This window comes from Sesamum indicum, linkage group LG10 (assembly GCF_000512975.1).
Source record: "Sesamum indicum cultivar Zhongzhi No. 13 linkage group LG10, S_indicum_v1.0, whole genome shotgun sequence".
NCBI classification, from domain to species: domain Eukaryota; kingdom Viridiplantae; phylum Streptophyta; class Magnoliopsida; order Lamiales; family Pedaliaceae; genus Sesamum; species Sesamum indicum.
The window spans coordinates 116,170-136,974 of record NC_026154.1 but is presented as its reverse complement, the minus strand read 5'-3'; the positions used below and the strand labels follow the sequence as shown (position 1 = coordinate 136,974).

Genomic DNA, 20,805 nt, shown 5'->3' with positions numbered 1-20,805 from the left:
TTCTATTTCTCATATCATATTATTTAAGATGCATTTTTTTTAAAATTATCCAAGAACTTAAATTATTACACTTAGCAAAATACTTTAAATTGCGTGGTGATGAGCTGCCCTTAAAGAGTACTTATTCTTCTCTATGGATGTAATGTATCAAATTATTGAACTATAGGGTTGGGATAAAATTGGTGTAATTTATATAAAAGGTCATTGTGGTAAAAATTGAATTATTTATCTTTTAGATAAATTTGCACCTATAATAATGCTAATGAAATCATCTCTCAAGATGTATCGATATTTTTTTAAAATAACAACACAGTGAAGTTCAAGGAACACAAACCAACATAATGTTCTAAACTAAACTTTTAATATTGAAAATGAGGTCAAATTTCAATGAATGAATATCCGGCCATAGGGTTTCTTCATATTTCTTGAAGCTAGTGATTTTGTAATATATACAAAATTGAAATGAATAAACAGATACAACTGTTCGAAAATCTACAATGTACTGTATACTAATATTAGAATACAACGGACTTGATAATATCATATGAGCAATCAAGTCTTTCATATTATTTAATTTAAATCTAGTTAATTATTTTTCTGCTATTTGTATTCACAAAAGGAGACAATTAAATTCAAATGATTGCGGAATTTGAGAGAGTAAATGGAGAAAAGGTTTAGTGCTAACAACCATGCACTACTCCACTAACTAACCCAAACATTCTTCCCCAAAATTCAACATTGCACGCAGCATAGCCTCATTCTTTGACGTCGCATCCCACCTTTCCACGACTATTACTTGGAAAACCCACATCTCACAATTTTAATTGTCCTCCAAAGTTGGTGCATAGGCGAAACAATTTCAGTGCGAGAAATTTGTCATCACTTATCCATACGTTTAAAGTTATCTGAAAAAATATTTTTTTTTAAAAAAATTAAATTAGAATAATCTTTGTTTTTCTTTAAGAAGTCCACAAAATCCAAATTTCTAAACACACTATTTGAAATTGCAATTTTATTTATAAGTACACCCCTGCGATAAATTATATCGACAATATTCCCAAGGATGTCTTGTAATTTCATAAAAATAATCAGAGTTTATGTAATTAAATATAACTCAAGAAGTATTAATGCAATTTACGTAAAATATTAACATGATGTTGGACTATCTCATATGCTGTCCTAATATTTGTGGACTAACTTTTCTCTCAAAAAGAAAAAGAAAAAGTAAAAAGAAAAAAAAAAAGAAAATAAATGAAGGTTCTGCTGTGGTTGAAGCTTTTAGTCTGACAGAGAAGCTGGTAGAGTAGAAAACAGGGAGATGATGACGTACACAGAAAAAAGCCACCCACGCGCATTTTAGCCAGCACCAGCAGCATGCAGAATAAAATTATACTTTATGCACTTAAATCAGGAATTGCCTGGGATTCCAAGATATACATACATCTAAACCCACGTCCACATATCATATATATATATATATATATATATGCTTCTGAAATAATTGTCTAATTTGCGCCCAACACAGTACCAGGGCGTGACTGATCCTCTGTACCACAAATGTATATTTTCTTTATTAAACAAAATCACATATAAAATGAGATAAAATACATTTTGTCTATCTGAACTAATTGATTACGTAAAAATTACCTCCTAAACTAATAAATATAAAATTTATCTCCCATAATTTAATTTTTGGATAGCATTATCTTTATATTATATATATATTTAATTCAAATAATTTCTTTTTTTTAGTAATTTTGCATTTGAATTTAATTAAAAAATATCTTCTATTGTGTATATATTATATAGATATATTAATTTATACTCCACTTTTAATTTATTCTTCACTTATTAAAAAATAATTTGGTGATGATTTAATGTGCAAAATATTAACATATATTGAAAATATTATAATTGTTCAAGGTATGAAGGCAGCAACAAAAAGAAGGTAAGTTTTACATTTATTAGTTTAGGGGGATAAATGGTACATATCAAATAATTTATATAGGGGGACAAAGTGCACTTTACCCTATAAAATTTAAAGGGTTTTTTTTTTTTTTTTATGGTTTCTTAGTTAAGTTTCCGACCCCTTACTATTTCATAAAGATTTATAAGTTGATAACATTTTATTCTCAGAATTTATAAGATTTTATTCTAAGAAAATTACTATGTTCTAGATAACATGTCATAAATTTTGAAGCATCTGGTAAAATATGATATAAGGGGCTTATGAATTCACTCAATTATTGTGGGTAATTTGAGTTCATTTGTCGGGCAGGGCTGTTGCAAAACAAGAAGCCATGACTTGGCATTTTCTCCTCCACTTCCAACCCTTATCGACCTGCACTGGCTGCACCCTGCACATCTATTCTACGGACTGACCACACTATATTACCTAGGATGCCCCACTTAAAATTATGATAATTTCCTTTCATTTTATGTCATACTAGCCGAATCGTGTTTTCGATTTCTTCTTTCCATATCTATTAATTAAAGCATAAGAAGTCGAGAATTTAGAAAAATATATATATATACATACGAGAACATCTTTTAGGATTATTTGTACGTGAAGGTCGATTCTGATGTAGTATTTTTGCTGTCAATTCCAAACGAGTCTACAAATATAAAAAAAATGATGAAGTCGTAACATAGTCTTGTCTTGAACTAATTTCATATGAAAATATTTATAAAAAAAAATATATTAATTGAGAAAAAAGAGTGGTCTGTGAATGGCATGATGATCCAATTGGTAAGGGCACCAATGCTCATCTGCCTGAGAATTGGGACATTATCCAAACTCAAATTGATATTCATTCCCCCCCATTATGTTAGTGATTTAAAAAGAAATAATGATTAAACAAAGCAAGTGTGCGTGTGTCTACTTAGCAATTGATTAAATTCCAGGTGCAGGCGCCAGGCAGCACTATTGAGAATGAATGGGTGAGAGAGAGAGAAGCACACGGGTCCAAAGGCTTCAGCATTACATGCGGATGGTTATAATTCCCAATCATTCATCATCACCACTCATTCTTCCTCCCCTCTTTCCATCTTTTATATATTTAATAAGCGATAATTATACATTTATATTAATATTCTAATATATTGTGTAACTAATATATAAGTTCGATCAATACATCAATATAATTTACATAAAAATGTGATAAATATGTTCAAGTTCGATTAGATTTGAATCCATAACTTATAAGCTTTAGCCTTAACTTTAACCACGGGTTAAAACCAATCAATACATAACTTCAAGTTCAGCCCTTAGAAATTTTAGCAAAAACACTTGCACTATGTTTGTTTTCATTTTTAAATTATTTTCAAAACAAGTTAAAATATACCCAATGTTTGTCATTATTCAAAAACACCTTATTTAAATACATATATATATACACACATATGCATAAATATATACAGAAAACATGATTTTGACAATGAATAGTAATTTTTGTCTCCCAAAACACAACATTAAACATATAATACTTATCTTAAATTATCTCTAAAAATAAATCTAAATATACATATTATCTTTAATACACATTTATTTATCTTTTTTTTTCTCTCCCTATCTTGAGAAAATGAACAAACACTATGTTCACGTTGTATAAATTCTAAACATTCAATTTCCAGGCATCTTTAAATTGGGCTGTCTTTCTATTATTGGCTAATACTTTGGTCTAATTGTAACTGCAAAAACATTCTAATAAATTCGGACAGTTGCTAAGTCCAAACTACTACTCTTGGCATTTAAACCTCCACATCCACTCATTAAATATCCCAAAAATAATAATAATAAAAAAAACACTGTGAGATTGTACCAAATTTCAAGTATAATCATATACTTGATTAATTACATGTTCTTGTATCGAATGTGTGGATATTTATTTTATTTTATATCAATGTTTATTTTAGTTTATATAGATTATTATAATTTATTGTTATTTTTAATTATATTAATATATTAATTGAATTAATATATTTATTTAATTTATCGAGATATTAATGAAATTTTGTACATTTTACCATTTTCAAAAAACAAAAAATATAGAATTATTAGGTGAAGCAAGTTCAATGATTTGACTAAAACGCCCTCAAATGTTGTAGAGAAAAATGGAATGGTAAATTAACCCCCCCATGAAATGACCCTCACACACGAATCACCTCCTAAAATCATTTTAATTTCAAATAACCCCTACTTAAACCAACAAGGAAAAAATTTAAAACAACAATAACATATTTGCTATTTTACCAAAATACCCTTAGAATTCGTCGGAGATCTCCCATGATGTCCGCTACTTAAAACAATGATCGGCATAAATTCAAATTTGAGCGAATTTAGCATAATTCATAAATGATATATAACTTTGTAACTAACCTTCCGTCATAATTCATAAATTTTCATGTTCTTTTACCCAAATTCTCACATATTTCTTTGTCTATTTGTTTCCGACATGTTATCTCATATATACTTTCCCACTTATTAATGTACCAAATCTCGATAGAGAACCGTTTGAAACTTTAAATGCCGAAAAATTGATTGACGGAAAAATAATGGCCAAGAGAATTTAACATTATTCAGACATGATGATAATTCTGCAAGTAAATGTATGGCATTTATGATGTCAAAATCCTACAGCATGACTGTTAACTTTGTTAGAGGGAGTATTTGAAAAAGGTTCTTAAATACTTAGAGGTGTGGCCTCCGATGGGATTTCTATAATTGAAGGGCTTTAATGCAATTAAGCTTTAATTATTGTACGAAGATTAGTTGGTCGTTGGTTTGGGCCCGGTTATTTCTCAATGGAAAATTGGTGAGGGTAATATTGTCATTAGACACTACATGGGACAAAGTTAAAATCGTTTCTGCAAGTATTTCCTTTCTCTGCAAACATGAAGCCTTTGGTAGACCACACTGACACTTTAGGCCCCTCCTCTCTCTCTCTCTCTCTCTCTCTCTCTCTCTATATATATATATATATATCTACACACTCTATAAAGAACTACCTCACCCCATTAGCTCTGCCCATTATCCCACATAACAATTTCTACAGTTCAACTACAATTTCCAGTGAATTCTCAGCGTATCTCACTATTCTTTATGGAGAGGGCTAAACTTCAGCCCATCTACAGGCCACCAGAGACTCCAAGGGAACCAATGGAGTTCTTATCCCGTTCTTGGAGCGTTTCAGCCCTTGAAATCTCTAAAGTTTTAGCTCCACAACCGCATCAACTTCTACCCAAGAATCACGGCGGCTTTTCAGGTGGTGCTGAGACCATACATGAAGATGTCTCCGCCGAGTTGGAGCAGGCGGCGGCGCCTTCAGCAGCTGTTTCCGGGAATCCTTTTTCCTTCGCATCTTCCGAGACTTCTCAGCTCATCATGGAGCGGATTATGTCTCAGTCCGTAAGTGAAAAATCTTTCTGTGTGTGTCTCCATCTGTTGGCAAGAACCTGTTTTTATGCGCAGAGAGTTTGTTGTGTGTGTGTGTGAATGTTAGCGAACACTCTCTGTTTTTATTTGGTAATGTTTGCTGCTACAGACGGAGGTTGAAAACAATTGACTTGGACTTATTTCATGGTAACTCCAAATTCTTTTTGTCCATTTCTATTTGGAGTCGTCTGCGGCCGCTCCGCTTGTCCCAGTGTGGAAAATTCTCTTTTTGACTAATTTACTCAATTCTCTTTCTTTTTCCTTTTCTTTTTGGTGTTGGAGGGAGCGATGGGAAGATTGATTTATTTCCAACTCGGAAGTTTTATGTGTTCTTTAAAGAGTATTGGGAATCTCTGCTACCATTAACTACTTGATTGTTGGTTTTGTTTTAGTTGAGTTGTATTTCCATTACTACCTCAGAAAGCTCCTTTTATTTAAGGTGGTTTATGGGAAAACCAACAAGAGCTTCTTGGAACTTTAAGCTATGTAAGGGGGGCATTTATTGAGTAGGTATTAGCATTATGTACATGTTTTTTTTACTTGGAGAAGACATCATTCATTAACAATTATCAGTATCAAGATACAGTACAACTCTTGCTCTCTGGGTGTTTCTTGAATAATTCAATGTTCTCTCACTGAATTATATTATTTAAGTCAAACTCCCTACCAACAATTATTCCTTCTATTTCTTCTCTCTCCACAAATCCCATTAACTTACTCTACTTGTTAGTGTGTTTAATTGGCGTATGTAATGATTAACTCTTTACTAATATGATATGCATGTATTCCATCTGCAGCAGGAGGTATCACCACGCACATCAGGGAGGCTATCCCATAGCAGTGGCCCTCTGAATGGTGGCCAGAGCTGTGGCTCTCTCACTGACAGCCCACCGGTCTCCCCCTCTGAAATGGATGAACCAAAGGTGTAATGAGTTTTCCCTTCACCTTCTTCTCACATCGTTTTCTGTTTCTTTGTTTGTCTGAAACAAGTATTTTACTTTGCATTTATTTACCCATCCAATTCTAGTAAAAGTTCATTTGTGTTGTACAAGTCTGAGATTAGTTGTTTGTCTTGTAATTATGTTGCTCTCTTCTTGGACACAAAGCACAAGTTCTGGAGAGAGAGAGAGAGAGCATGTTACAGCTTTCTCTTTAACCAAAAACATGCTCAGGTTGTAGTACAATATTGATACCTTCTCCTACACACCAAGATTGCATCACTTCATTACTATTTCTTTTTTAAACTGAATCTTTTGTTTCAGGATTTGTAAATACGGGCGTTATTAGCTTTATTATTTGCATTGTTTAAACTGTAACTTGAAGCACAATTTTCTCTTTTTGTGGACATAGTGTCGGTTACACAGTGTTTTGGTGTTATCCAGATGATGATAAAAAAAACATTAAGTAATGTATGTGGTCCTTCAAATGAGAGGTTGGGCACCTTCACTGCAACCTCTTAGGTACAAAATAATTGCATAGTCATGGACATCTATGCTTATCAACAAGATGGCCATTCTTTTTCCTTCATTTGCTTACTAATTTGTGGGTTGCATCTAATAGAAGGGTGCCAAGCATTTCAGTTTGTAGCTCGTGTTGATGTCTGAGAATAGGGACCTAATTTTCGGACAGGAGAGGTGGTCCAATTTTCTTGTGGGGCACCTTCTAATTGTCTAATTAATCGAAGCTCATGTTGCGAATTCTGCATATTAGTTTCCTAGGAACATATTCCTGAATTTCAAATATTTGAATGTTGTTAGAAGCATAAGCATCTTACCAATTGAAGTTTTGAATTGGTGTTTGAATAAGATAAATTTGCATATGCAGTATTGTCGGATGAACAATCTGGCGATCAACCAGTACAAGGGCAGTGCTGCCAGCGGCGCGGGTGTGAATGGTGGCGGAAAAACTGTTGGGAGGTGGTTGAAAGACAGGAGAGAGAAGAAGAAAGAGGAGGCAAGGGCACATAATGCGCAGCTCCACGCAGCCATTTCTGTTGCCGGTGTAGCATCGGCTGTTGCAGCAATTGCGGCTGCCACTGCTGCGTCATTTGGGGCTGGAAAGGATGAACAGAGGGCTAAGACGGACATGGCCGTGGCTTCTGCTGCCACACTGGTGGCCGCACAATGTGTTGAAGCGGCTGAGGCAATGGGGGCCGAGCGAGAACACTTGGCGTCCGTAGTCAGCTCGGCTGTCAATGTCCGGTCAGCGGGTGATATAATGACCCTCACAGCTGCAGCTGCTACTGGTATGGGTATATGCATTTTGTTGTTGTATTAGATCGAACATTTGTAAGCATAGTTCAATTGGCTTGATTCATATTAATTTTATTCATAATATCATTTCAAGTGTTGCCGTTGATCTTGATGTCCATTTGACTGTATTTGTAGCTCTACGTGGTGCCGCGACCTTAAAAGCAAGGGCGCTGAAAGACGTGTGGAACATTGCAGCCGTGCTCCCTATGGAAAAAGGGATGGGAGCTATAACTGGTGGCAATAGTGGGAGTAATGGAAGTTCAAACGGCAGTTTTAGTGGTGAACTTGTTCCAGAAGAGAACTTCCTAGGAATTTGTAGTCGGGAATTGCTTGCTAGAGGTTGTGAACTCCTGAAGAGAACTCGGAAAGGTAGCATGCTCACCGCTTTCAGAGTCTATGTCTTTTAGCAGTGATCTTTCGGATTGGCAAATTGTTCTAATTAATCTTTTCCAATCTTTGATGCTAAATGCAGGTGAACTGCATTGGAAAGTAGTATCCGTTTACATCAACAGAATGGGTCAGGTAGGCTTTTCATCTCCATCAGGATTGAACCGTGGAATCTGATGCTAAACGACCTTATTTATTACACTTTAACCGTTCATGGAAGCTATTCCAATTTCACTACATAGGAAAAGTTAAAGTTGTGCTGAGATTGAACACTGTGAATCTGCTTTCCTCCACTTTCTCTTGTGATCGACACTCAAAATTCTTTCTTTCACACTGGCAGGTGATGCTAAAAATGAAGAGCAGACACGTTGCTGGGACCGTCACAAAAAAGAAAAAGAGTAAGTCCATTTATGCTTTATTATCTTTAGTCTCATGATGAGATCAGAATTGGATGTAGTGGGGTCTAATTCTTCCCTTCCATTTGGGGATTTGAGAAAGCACTACACAAAAGATAACAAAAGTTTCCCCGTTTTGATTTCACTGTTTTGAATTTTCAGATGTGGTGCTGGAGGTGATAAGGGACATCCCGGCATGGCCTGGGCGCCACCTGCTGGAAGGAGGCGAGCACCGGAGGTACTTTGCATTGAAGACCATCGCTCGTGGGGTTGTGGAATTCGAGTGCAGAAATCAGAGGGAGTATGATATATGGACGCAAGGTGTTTCGAGATTACTCACAATTGCTGGAGAGAAGAACAACAGACATAGAATTTGATGATGTTGGTTGAAAGTTGTAGGGGAACAAGAATGTTGTAATGGGGACTTGAACTAACCATTTGTTTTTGAAATTTGGGTGGTAAAGTAAAGATTGTAAGTTATGAAAATGGGGTCCTCTTTCACTTGGAGATTGTAGTTTTTGGGGGATTGTGTGTTGTTATTTTTGTAATATCATTAAAGTGAAGGAGAAAAAGCTACAAAATCCCATGTGATTCAAGTCTTTGTTCCTTTTCTTTTGTTTATTATTTTGGGGGAGGGAGAGGGGATCTTGGACTTAGTCAAAAAGGATTGGCAATTCCATGTTGAGTAAAAGAGCTACGGAAGACAAACAATTGATCTTGATTCTGTGTGGGACTTTGCCTTTAATTGCTATTGGTGGCTTAGATTAAGGTTGCTTTTAGATGGAAACATGATTTGTCTTCATCTATAATTACCACTTTCTATATAGCCCTACTTCATTTCATTATTCTCTCATAGAAATGATAAATTTGGGATGTGATTGTTGATTTTCTTTTAATTATATTGTATTTATTATATAACTGGTTCAAATTTAATTAAATTCGAAGCAAGTTAAATTTTCCTTCAAAAGGATATACGAAATTTTAGGTATTAGTGTTTTTAATGTCTGCATCTCTTATATCTTTATTTTTAATTATGTATAATTGTTATGATTGAAATTTCATAACTTCTCAAGTCAAGATTTCTGTCATTATATTTGGGGCAACAAATGGTGGATACAAGTCATCTTTATCCGCCGTCTGGACTTTTTACTGTGAGGAGTGCTTACCACTTGGCTTGTTCTTTGGCGGGTCAAATTATTATAAATATATATATACTACTAGAACTCAAACCCATAAATTTTTTAGTTATGAAATTTAATGTCACCAGTTAAACAAATTCTTGCAACAACTGAGGACCTAAGACGCTTGTAGATAGCACGATCCAAAACTCTAATAATGGCAGCATCACAACATACAAATATCTAGTCTCAAAATTACATCATGTGTTCCCACTAACAACAAAGTCACTACACAACACAGCAAGTGGGGCTTTAAGGGCCATTCCTAACTTCGTTATCCCTTAATCTGCAAGCAAAAACATATTACTTCACAGGAAGGAAGCAAGGAGAACCAAATTTCAGACCACATGAATTCTTCAACTTCAATTCCCGCTTCTGCAGCTTCAACAAACGTTTTTGACATTGGGAACTACACGACTACGTTAATAAAAGTTGAGGCACGAGTGTGCGACCGAAATGGGTGCAATCCTCCACGCCCAATTAGGCCTCTCTTGATTTGCAGCCCTTCGGAAACAGGGTCTTTCCCAGTGCTGCTGTTCCTTCATGGCTATCTTCTTTACAACTCTTTCTACTCTCAGCTCATCCGACACATTGCTTCACATGGTTTCATCGTTGTTGCCCCCCAGGTTTCTCTACTTTTCACTCATGTTTAGTTACTTCTTGTCGGATTCTTTTACCTTCAATCACTTTGATTTATCTCGGAAATCATTGGTGTGGAAGTAGAAATGTTGAAATATAACACTGGAGGAGAATTCTCTAAATATTGCATTATTATTGTTGTTCGATCTTATGTTTGATTTTCTTACGAATTTTGTACACGTTCCACAATCTGTTTTGCAATTTCCTGACAAATGATTCTTGAAGTATTTCCTGGTATTCTTACTAGGAACAACAATTTACAAATGCATCGTTTAGGTACAAATAACAAGTTAGGGTTAATTAGTTCATGTCAAGATTCTTGAATTTTTTGTTGATTTGGATAAGAATTTTTCAATAAAAAGATTCATGAATTGCTGCTGTATATATTGGTATATCATATCAATACATTTAATATTATTTTGCTACAGTTATATTCCGTAGCAGGGGCAGATGCAACCCAAGAAATAAAGATCACAGCCGAAATAAGCAGTTGGCTGTCCCAAGGACTAGCCCAGTTTCTCCCACCTCATGTTGAGCCAAACTTGAGCAAATTAGGACTAGCAGGCCATAGCCGTGGCGGAAAAGTCGCATTTGCATTGGCTCTAACTAAGTCCCTAAAGTTGTCGGCCCTAATAGGCATCGATCCAGTCGATGGCATGGACATTGGGAAACAAACTCCCCCTCCAGTCCTCACTTACACCCCACACTCCTTCAATCTTGATGGTGTGGGAGTGCTAATAATTGGGTCGGGACTGGGAGAAGTGAAACGTAATGCTCTTTTTCCAGCCTGCGCTCCAAAAGGGGTGAATCACGAGGACTTCTATAAAGAATGCTGTAGTCCAGCATACTATTTTGTGGTCAAGGATTATGGACATCTTGATGTGCTGGACGATGATACTAAAGGGATAAGAGGGAAGGCAACATATTGTTTGTGCAAGAATGGGGAGTGTAGGGAGCCAATGAGGAGGTTTGTTGGGGGGGCTTTAGTTGCATTCTTGAAAGCTTATTTGGGAGGGAATTCAAGGGATCTTGCAGATATAAGAGAAGGGCATGGAATGCTTCCCGTTGAGCTTCAAAGGGTTGAGTTTCATCTGTGACAAAGGGAAGCAAGAAAATGTAATTTTGCTATTTTTTTTTTCTATCTTGATTTTGGTATATTTGTACTTGATGATTAAGGATATTTGCAATCTCAAGATTTTATAAATAATCAAAGTGGCGTTATGGAAATATTATTTTTTAATAGGGATTGCACCAAATCTCAATTTTATTTCTCCATTTGATCTTAAAAATTTAGCAATAGACAAGAAAATTATGTTTTTCTCATCTCTTTTCAGTTTATGAAAACAATACTACAATAAAGATCCTATTAACTAAGTGCCGTAACTTGGTAACTGTCTCGACAAGCCAAAAATCATTAAAAGCACAAAACCATCAAAAACCATGTACAAAAAGATTTAGACAAACTAAAGAACAACCTTGACAAATTAAAATCACAGACGATTAGCATAAATATATGTGTTTTGATTCAAATATCCAAGTTCTGGACATACACAATGGGCTCATTTATTTGGGTTTATTAGAATGGATCTCCCAAGTTGTTCTTATCAATTTTGTTTACTAAAGTTTGAAGATGTTGGTGATTGTACATCTAAACCCGATACATTGAGTGTATTAGACAATTCTGTTGGGCCCATCTCTTACTCGTTAAAATTTTCTCTCCATTTTTAATCTGTGAATGAAATAAAGACATGTCAGTCCTTTTTTATTTTTTCTAAGAATAACTACACCTCATTTATTGAATTTTGGTGTAATTACATCTATCATTCTCAGATTTTTATTTTTTGTAATATATAAGTCCTATTTATTAAAATTGATTAAATTTATTGATATTAGAAAAAATAATATTTATTTTTGATTGATTTAAAAATGACTCAAATAATTCATTAAATTCTTATTTTTTTCTTTTTAGCCCTTTGGGTTGCTAGGGTTAATTTGTAAATGATTGTGTTATGTCATCTTCCAATTTACTCGGGGCGACCTGCCAAATCGTCGCCCAGGCTGCAGCAAGTTGATTTCTGGTCTCCTTTCAGACGGCCCTTTGCTTCTTTTTCTCTGCTTGGGTAATTGTTCACGTTGGCTACTGAATCTCTCTGTTTTCTCATCTCTCTTCACTTTATTTTTTACTTGTGCAGTATGGCTTTATTTTCATCGTACCTTTCAGTCGTTTTTGCCGATTGTTATGCTTATTCTGGCTATCTCATACGATTTGATTTCCCACATACTTCTTGCTTTCGTTAAAAGTGGAACCTTGATATTCGTGGGGTGGATTTATAGTTTCTACCTCAAAAAATTGATTGCTTTGGGTTTTCTTCTTGAACATTTTAAGAAACGGGTAACTCTTTGGACATTGTATTTGTAGGAAATTTTTAGCTCGTATGTGTTTTTCCAAAAATTCCAGTGTAGGTTATGTTTGGTTTGATGGAGTCTTTCTTATTGGTTTTTTTGCAGGTCTGTTTACTGTAAGTATCCATTAGTCGTGGCAATTCAAATTACCGGTGGAAATCGTATATAGTTAAAGCATTGAGCAGCCTTGCTATGAAGATGTATGTAGAGTTACAATTTTCTCGTGTTTGAAGGAAATATTAACTGAGTTCTTGGTCTGCTGTAATTTTGCATTTAGGTTGCAATTGGATGGATGGTTCTTTATCAAAGAGTGATTCTTTTGGAGAAAAGAAATGAGAAATTGTGAATTTAGAAGAATAAGAACTAACTAGAGGTATCTGGTTGGATGATTGTTCTGTAAGGGAAAAAACACAAATGATGATTATTCATGTGACATATTTTTCTAGAGTTTAGGGTTGGCGGAAGTCTCTTTTTTCACAAAATTTTGAGGATTATGGGATGTAGAATGGGTGGGAAATGAAGGAAAATAAAATTTGAGGAAATTCTGTGGATTTGCCAAGGGTGCATGAGTCTTGGAGAAAAGCTTCATTGGAACACTTTTTCCTGAAGAAGTGAAACATTTGTATTTTTTACTTAAACCGCAGATCAGTTACATTTTTTTGTTTTGTTTTGTTTTTATCTGTTTTATTGCAGACTTGAACATAATGCTGGTGCTCTTACGAATTTTGAAGTGCTTGATCTTTTGAAATCTAGAGGGGCTGGGAAAGATCCCACACGTGTTATTGCTTCGGTATCTGCATCTGAATTCAAGGTTGGAGGTTTGCTTTGGACTCAGTGTTTATAAAAAAAATTAATAATAAAACATTAAGAGAATTCTGCTGCTTGTGCCTGATGATTTTGAGTTTCTTGTATAGGTTTTTGATTATTTAGAACAAACTCCTGCTTGCAATCAAACAAGGGACATCATCCATAAGTTTGTTGACGAGTGTAAAAAATTTGACCTTGCGAAGGCTGAGATTCTTAATGTTGTCAACATGAGGCCATCGTCTGCGGTTGAGGTTTACACAGTAAGTCCTATTGAATTACTAATTCAACTTCCTGACCTAACTTAACGTACTTTTACATGTTTATGGTATTGTTGAAATGCCATTCTTATCTCTGTTCATGAAAATCGATTGCCACTTACTTGAACAGTAATTATTGTACTCATTCCTCTTACTGTATATGTTCTAAAAACTCATAACCTGTATAGACTGCTATATCCAGTGCACCCTTTTTCCAAGTAATTGATTCAAGAGCGTTTTTCCTCTTAAATAAGAATGCCTTTACAGCTATCTGAGTCACTTTTGAGATGCTGTAACTCAGGCCTGCATAAATGCCTAGATAAACCAATCAATAGAATCAATGGTATGAATAAAAGTAGTGATGCTATCATAAGATCACTCCGTGTGCATGTTTAAGTGGCAACATTGGTAAATGCTCCTTGATTTCAGTTTGATTTAGTAGGGAGAAAAGGTCCAAAAAATGGTGTTGTTGCTTAGAGTTAGAACTTCTTATCTGTTAATTCTTACCTTGGGTCTCTTTCTTGCTTTAGTATTATGCATGACTCCAAGTGAGACAGAGAACTAGTAAAACTCCCATGCCAACGAAAGATTAAATGGACGCCCCTTAGGACTATAAAATTTTGATATCGTTAAACCTTGACGAGAATAAATGCAGACACCTACCTATCCGTGTAGGTTGACTTTAGAGATTTTGAGATTCTTTCTTTCTCAGCGTTGTTGATTCCATGCGAACTTATTCACTTATTTGTCCATTTTGGCAGATCATAGAGGAATGTGACACACGCATGGAAGAGAAAATCGATGACTTCGTGGAGATGATCTTGCAGGTGTTGCCGGCTCATCCATCACAAGCGGAGCCCAACGAGGAAAGTGGTGAGGGCAAAGAAGAAACTGTCCAATGAAAACAGCTACCTGGCGAATTAACCTATAGTTCAAATGTATTGCTGCCTTGCCTGGATCTTTTACTTACTGTGTTTTTTAACCTCTGATATCAGACATCATAGTTAGACCAGAGATTTCCAGCAGTTTAGGACCTACATCGAGCCGGTAAAAAGTGATTATTTCATGTGAACATCTCATAAACAAACAATCACTGCTTACACTATTGTTTCTAAGGATAATATCATTAATCTGATTGAAATCATTTAAGCGCTGCGACGAAGCATCATAATCTACAAGATTCGATCTCTAGAAAGGGTCTAATTAGACTAAACATTTACCTCAAATTCCAGTTCTTGATCACATCAAAATCTCTTCCTTTAGACCTAGTTTGGGATGCATATATGTTGTAATGAGAAGTGCAGAAATGAAGCAGCAAGTAGAATAATTTGAGTAGTCACAATGAAGTCCCCCACGCCCAGAAGGCAGGACTGTCAAATCCAACATCACCTCAAATAATTTATCTCAACACTTTTCTTTATTGCTTTTAGTAAAGGGATATCATTTCCTTTCCCTGAATTCAAAAAAACACAAGAGGATGTTGGGGTGAATGGTCTGGGAATGGGCAAACTGAGCAGAGGTTTGGGTCTTGTACCGAAATAGGTGTCTTCTCAGCTCCTGCCATCTCTCCTGCCCCATCTTGTCTCAGCTAATACAGAATATTATGCCACCAAAATTTCTTCATTCTGTCTGAGTTTTTCATGGATTTTATGATTGCACTGCTCTAAATTCACCAAGTTTTATAATTTTTAATTGACAACTATACAAAATATACAAAATGACATTCTTTCTTTCTTTTCTAAGAATGGGGTTCGAAAATACAGTACAGTTTCATCCTGTTTGATGTTTTTGCACTTGGTTCATATAAAAACAACTTGAGCCGACGTTGTCACGATTCAGGGCGTTTACAACTTTTATCCATAGGAGTTAATGTTTTTTCACTTTATTAGTATTATTTATAAATATCAAACAATGTACATCGTATTGCATCAGCATCATACAGATTCCATTCCTAATATAATGTAATTCATGATTTTTTTGATATTTCATACTTACCACATTTCAGTTATTATTTTGGATTTTAAATTTACTAAAATTTTGACAATTTAAATCCTTAACCTTTTAGGTACGATGTCAGAGTTTCAATTCTTGGATCAGACATAATGTTGATTTTACACATAACAAATCAAACAATTATTTTATCAAATATTTAATCATCATCTGGTGTATCCGACCCAAGATACTGTAACTTAATTAATATACATTTTTTTAATAAATAAGTTATAATTATAATTAGAGCCCACGTGCAAAATATCGCACGCCATACCTAGCAGCTATACTATACATGCACAATAATTGAAATTCAGCAGAGGATATTATTTCACGTCAAAAGGTAATGCTAAGGACAAGGGGTTTGAGCTACGTACTGTGCTTGTCCACAAATATAATGTTGTTGTTGACACAATTAACTGCTTGCTGTACCTGATTAATGTCAAAACCTTTTACATTCCATACCACCAACTATTAGAACGCACGACAACTCCTAGTTGCCTGCTACCGTACACGTAAAATTTCATCTGGACAAAAATTTTTGCAATCTAAATTTTATAATTCATTATCGAATATGAAAACCCTATTAATTTGTAAAAAGTTTCAAAATTGGGTTTGAGTATATATACACACATAAACACTTATATGTGTGTGTATTTTTTATACATATTTATGTAAAGTTTTGAGATAAAATATGCAATATATGTTGAGGGTCTTGAGATAAGTAGGAACTAACATAAGATATCAACTTTATTGCAACTATTATTTTCGTCCTGTCACCTGCATTAATGCAACTCATAAATCCCACCTCCATAAATGGGAAAATAAATACTTCAAAGGAAAAGAAAGAAATAAATACTTATAAAAATCTTTTTCTTTTAGATAAAATTTAATGATGTAATCTCTATACAATAATTATATATGACATTGAAGAAATAAGGAATTCCGTCTTCACAGTCTCAAATGATATGTTCACAGCCTGCTAGCTAGTTGAGTGAAACATTCAAAGGAAAAAGCAACAAAATTCAACACCAACAACTAAAATCTATGCAAACTGTTCAACAAACATCAAATTCCAAGCCATATTGATCAGTTTGCCAAAATTAAAATCTGAAAAAGAAAAATTCCAAGTGTTGTGATGAAATTAAATCTGAAGCGCTGAACAGTTATGGTGTCTACCACTGCTATACAAACACTGTGTTTGTGCATATTACAACTATGTGATAAATAGTACATTACATTACAGGCTAAAATCAAACATCATCCTCCTAATCATATTTTTTGTCCTAATTAAGGCATGAACAGCTTGTTCCCGCACTTGCATCTCCACGCCTCAGGATAATACTCTAATGGCATACTCATTCCAGGCTGAATCGGCACGTGCACCGGCCTACACGGCGCACACATCCCGCACTTGGATCTGCACGACGGCGGCGATGACCCCAGCCCCCCGAGTCGCCGCCGCTCCACCACCTGCTCCCTTATAATCTTCCTTCCTACCACACACAAGAAGAAAAATTGAAGTCGATGAGGAGGTTTTTGATATTTTAAACCAGTGGGGGGGGTGTTGAATATTACTTACTGAATTGGCGAGATGGGGTGCTGAAGCCCAGAGCTGAGACTGATGCGAGTAGAAGAAACGCAAGCGTGGCAAAAGAAAGGGTGAGTTGGCGGTGGCGCAATCCGCCCATCGCCGCCGCTTACGGTGGTGCAAAATTACAGCAGAGAAGGGATTGAGTTTGAAGAGAATTATTGGGGTGGGAGAATGAGAGTGAGAGTGAGAGTGAGGATGAAAAATTTGAAGGGGGAGTGTGAAGTGTGAAGTGAAGGTATTGTTATTATTATTAGAGATAGAGTGAGTGTTTGCGTGCAAGCGTGTGAGTGAGTCCAAGTCAAACACTCATCTTATATTACATTAATTCAAACATGAGAGGAGGACTACTCTCTCTCTCATATCATATGTATGTATGTGTTTGTGAATATGTATTAGAGAAAGTGACTTTTATGTTTGCTTGTGTTGTTTTACATGCCCAAAGTGTACTCCCTATTCTTCTTGTGTTTGTCTTAGAATTTTTATTCTACATATACTAATCTCTTTTATTATTATTATTGTTTAGATCAGGTCACATCGCACTAAATTTAATTATATTGTAAGTGTTATTATGCTTATGATATGATTAATAAATTTTTTTAAATTGTGGGTGTTCAATATATATATATATATATATAAAAGTGTAACACATTTGTTGTATATATGATCAATTTCATAAAACTGAATTCAATTTGATCTGAAATTCTACTGATTTTATATGACTTTTGCAAGCATGTTCAGTCAAGATTTTCTTTTACCTTTACACGCATTAGAGTATAAGACGTTTGGTATACGATTGAAGTCATGAGTATCATATGACTAAATTCATTTCAATCTAAAATTCTTTCGATTTTTTTATATGACTTTTTGCAAGCATGTCCGGTCAAGATTTTCTTTTGTCAAGAAAGAAAAAGAAAATTATGGTATGAATTTTCAATTGTATTAGACTAATGTTGTTCATATAAAATTATATGTATATACAAAATAAAATTTTTTTATTGTTTGTGTTTACTTTCGTGATGCATGGCCGGTGAGAATTCTTTTTTTTTACAGGGTCTTCGCTTTATTTAAAATTTAAAAAAATAAGAAATATAATTCAATTATTCAATTGATATCCTTTGAGAAAAAAAATGAGTATATATTATATACAGCCAACTATGACCATATAATAAGAGGAAAATGAATTAAAAAATAAAAATAAATTTATTATATTTATTCGTGCAAATTATATATACATAAATTATTTTTAAAAGAAATAATATTTCGATATTGGACATATATTTGAAGCTAATAATACCTAGAGAGGGGGGAAGAAAAGGGAGATTTGGATAGATTTGTTTTGTTGATTGATAGAATTTGGTGGTGGGGAAGAAGGGTCCCATAGATGGGACTTTGTTGATTGATTTATGCAAAGGGGCATATATTTATAGGACAGTCCTATACCATGTACAAATACTATTACCATACCTTATGCCTCATTTTCATCAAGGGAGAAACACACTCAATTCTTTGAATCCCAAGTCTCATACCACCAAATCATTCATCTACTAACAACACTTTTACAAAAATATCTGGGCTTGTCTTGTAAGTTTGGGTCTCCTACCATATGCTCGTTTAAATCGATTTAAATACGAATTTATTTATCATAGTAAATTTATATGAGTAGATTTTGACTTTTATTTTAGTCCAACTACGATAATGCATCCATCCTAAAATTTATATAAATGTTTTTATTTTTCCTTATTTTAAATATTAATGCACATATATAGAGTATGTCATATATTACTAATTATATATATATATATATAATTAATGCATCAACACCTTAAGTAATTACTTTGGTATATTTTTAAATAACTTACACGAAATTGCCCTTACTTCAAGAAATAAATAATCCATATTAATGTTTGTTCCAATTCTATTTCTTCTTTCACAGCCTTCACTACTTAATTAAAGTTTTTATCTCTTCTATTTTATGTTTTTAACTAATCATATATAATCTAATAAATACATCAAAATATACTTCATTCTTATATAAAATTTAATGAATATTTGTAGGCTCCAATATATCGAGATTCTCTATCTCCTAGCTTCGGGTGGGGGGGCATGCCCTGATAATGGCTCCATACTGGAATTCGATACCTAGCACCAGGACACTCTATTTCGTATTATAATTCCGAATTATAGACTCCAACCATGTATCTAGTTGGTGAAAATCGAAGAGGAGAGAGGTCTTCGTATTTTACGCTTCAAGAAAATCCATGTCATGAGTTATTTGATGACTGTTTATTAATATATATTGAACATTTAAGCATACACATCAAATACTCTTAACTCCACTAATCTATACCTTTATATATTTGAAAAGCATCATTTTGATGTCTTCAATTTTTATATTCTGTTATTTTTTCTTTCTTTTCATCTTCTCATATTTTATTTTATTTTTTAATATTTTATATTTATTCAACTAACATATATTTTTTAAAATGATAATTAATTGTTAAAATTTACACATTTAAGTGTGTCATGTATACTAGTATTAATTCTGGCTCAAAGTCGGATTTTAACAGCAGTGAGAACTCATACAATTTTTAAAAAATTGCAATTTACCTCATGTGATATGTAAAATAAACAAAAAAAATTTGTGAAAAAAAAAGCAAATTATTTCCATTTTGAAAAATAAAGCAAATTTTCTCCAAATCTAAACTTGTTAATTTATTTTATTTTTCAAAATACAAAAAGAATTCACAATTTTTTTTTCTCATTTCACATATTTTACGGTATAAATTGCATTTTAACCCGAAGTAAATGTAAATGGGCAAATGCTCTCAGACTCTGAGAACATATATAATTGGAGGATGATTAGAACTGATGGAGCTCACGTGAACAAACCTGTTTTCCAACTTTTGGTCTGCTCTCCATTCATTTTGGTAAGATAAAAGGTTGGCTAAAAATATGGCCCACAAGGATTTTTTTTTTCTTTTTCTCACTATTGTATCTGAATAGAAAGATTTGAATTTGACGAAAATAAAATAATTTTATATAAAAATAATTTAGAATAAAAAATATAATTCAAAATTAGAGGGGATAATTATAAAGATTTGAAACTCTCTTATTTCTATCATGTTATGTCTTTTTTTATTTTATTATAATTGGCTTAAATATTATCGGATTTTTCCATGGATAAACAAAAATAAATATGCTTGAATAATTCGATCCAAATTCACTTTGGTCCGACCTATAGCCCTACCTAAAAGAAAAGTTTGTACTTAATATATGCTGAAAAAGATATTGTGCAATTAATATATATTGTTAAATAATGCAGACAAGCCTTCCATATTAAAAGCAGACGAGGAACTTAAATGATTTATAAACTCCAAAATTCTCTTCCCCTAACGAGTTGCCATAAAATTGTATTGCTTTTCCTTATGGCATAAAAGTCGAAACGAGAAATATCTCGTTAGGGGACTGAC

The 20,805-nt window shown here is 33.9% G+C and overlaps 4 protein-coding genes across 7 annotated transcripts; 3 read left to right on the top strand and 1 right to left on the bottom strand.

The window, feature by feature from the left end:
- LOC105171305 (VAN3-binding protein) lies at positions 4,908-9,064 on the top strand. 2 transcript variants are annotated; one of them, XM_011092374.2, is made up of 7 exons: positions 4,908-5,407; positions 6,232-6,357; positions 7,259-7,679; positions 7,822-8,055; positions 8,159-8,208; positions 8,414-8,471; positions 8,631-9,064. In XM_011092374.2, exons 1-7 carry the CDS (start codon positions 5,102-5,104, stop codon positions 8,843-8,845), a joined length of 1,410 nt encoding a protein of 469 aa, XP_011090676.1. In that variant the 5' UTR covers positions 4,908-5,101; the 3' UTR covers positions 8,846-9,064. The 2 variants fall into 2 exon arrangements, with proteins under 2 accessions (XP_011090676.1, XP_020552711.1); XM_020697052.1 differs by lacking the exon at positions 4,908-5,407 and adding an exon at positions 5,723-5,944.
- Positions 9,835-11,492, top strand: LOC105171304 (chlorophyllase-2, chloroplastic). The gene is made up of 2 exons (XM_011092373.2): positions 9,835-10,272; positions 10,714-11,492. The coding sequence occupies exons 1-2, from the start codon at positions 9,994-9,996 to the stop codon at positions 11,380-11,382; spliced, it is 948 nt and encodes a 315-aa protein (XP_011090675.1). The 5' UTR covers positions 9,835-9,993; the 3' UTR covers positions 11,383-11,492.
- On the top strand, positions 12,250-14,914 carry LOC105171302 (DNA-directed RNA polymerase III subunit RPC9). Of its 3 annotated transcripts, none has more exons than XM_011092371.2 (5): positions 12,250-12,405; positions 12,794-12,888; positions 13,382-13,499; positions 13,603-13,755; positions 14,514-14,914. In XM_011092371.2, the coding sequence occupies exons 2-5, from the start codon at positions 12,881-12,883 to the stop codon at positions 14,652-14,654; spliced, it is 420 nt and encodes a 139-aa protein (XP_011090673.1). In that variant the 5' UTR covers positions 12,250-12,405; positions 12,794-12,880; the 3' UTR covers positions 14,655-14,914. The 3 variants fall into 3 exon arrangements, with proteins under 3 accessions (XP_011090673.1, XP_020552811.1, XP_011090674.1); XM_020697152.1 differs by lacking the exon at positions 12,250-12,405 and adding an exon at positions 12,465-12,677 and having other exon boundaries at positions 12,794-12,804; XM_011092372.2 differs by lacking the exon at positions 12,250-12,405 and adding an exon at positions 12,564-12,677.
- On the bottom strand, positions 16,788-17,571 carry LOC105171301 (EPIDERMAL PATTERNING FACTOR-like protein 4). The gene is made up of 2 exons (XM_011092370.2): positions 17,324-17,571; positions 16,788-17,237 (listed from the first exon to the last, which is right to left on the bottom strand). Exons 1-2 carry the CDS (start codon positions 17,430-17,432, stop codon positions 17,032-17,034), a joined length of 315 nt encoding a protein of 104 aa, XP_011090672.1. The 5' UTR covers positions 17,433-17,571; the 3' UTR covers positions 16,788-17,031.

Bases quoted from the DNA above. Each gene is read 5' to 3' on its own strand.
- LOC105171302 (XM_020697152.1), top strand. From the start codon at position 12,525: ATGCTTATTCTGGCTATCTCATACGATTTGATTTCCCACATACTTCTT. The intron at 13,500-13,602 runs GTTGGAGGTTTG...TTTCTTGTATAG, and splicing joins TATCTGCATCTGAATTCAAG to GTTTTTGATTATTTAGAACA. The intron at 13,756-14,513 runs GTAAGTCCTATT...CCATTTTGGCAG, and splicing joins CTGCGGTTGAGGTTTACACA to ATCATAGAGGAATGTGACAC.
- LOC105171305 (XM_011092374.2), top strand. From the start codon at position 5,102: ATGGAGAGGGCTAAACTTCAGCCCATCTACAGGCCACCAGAGACTCCA. The intron at 6,358-7,258 runs GTGTAATGAGTT...TTGCATATGCAG, and splicing joins CTGAAATGGATGAACCAAAG to TATTGTCGGATGAACAATCT. The intron at 8,472-8,630 runs GTAAGTCCATTT...TTGAATTTTCAG, and splicing joins CGTCACAAAAAAGAAAAAGA to ATGTGGTGCTGGAGGTGATA.
- LOC105171301 (XM_011092370.2), bottom strand. From the start codon at position 17,432: ATGGGCGGATTGCGCCACCGCCAACTCACCCTTTCTTTTGCCACGCTT. The intron at 17,238-17,323 runs GTAAGTAATATT...TGTGTGTGGTAG, and splicing joins CACCCCATCTCGCCAATTCA to GAAGGAAGATTATAAGGGAG.
- LOC105171304 (XM_011092373.2), top strand. From the start codon at position 9,994: ATGAATTCTTCAACTTCAATTCCCGCTTCTGCAGCTTCAACAAACGTT. The intron at 10,273-10,713 runs GTTTCTCTACTT...ATTTTGCTACAG, and splicing joins TCATCGTTGTTGCCCCCCAG to TTATATTCCGTAGCAGGGGC.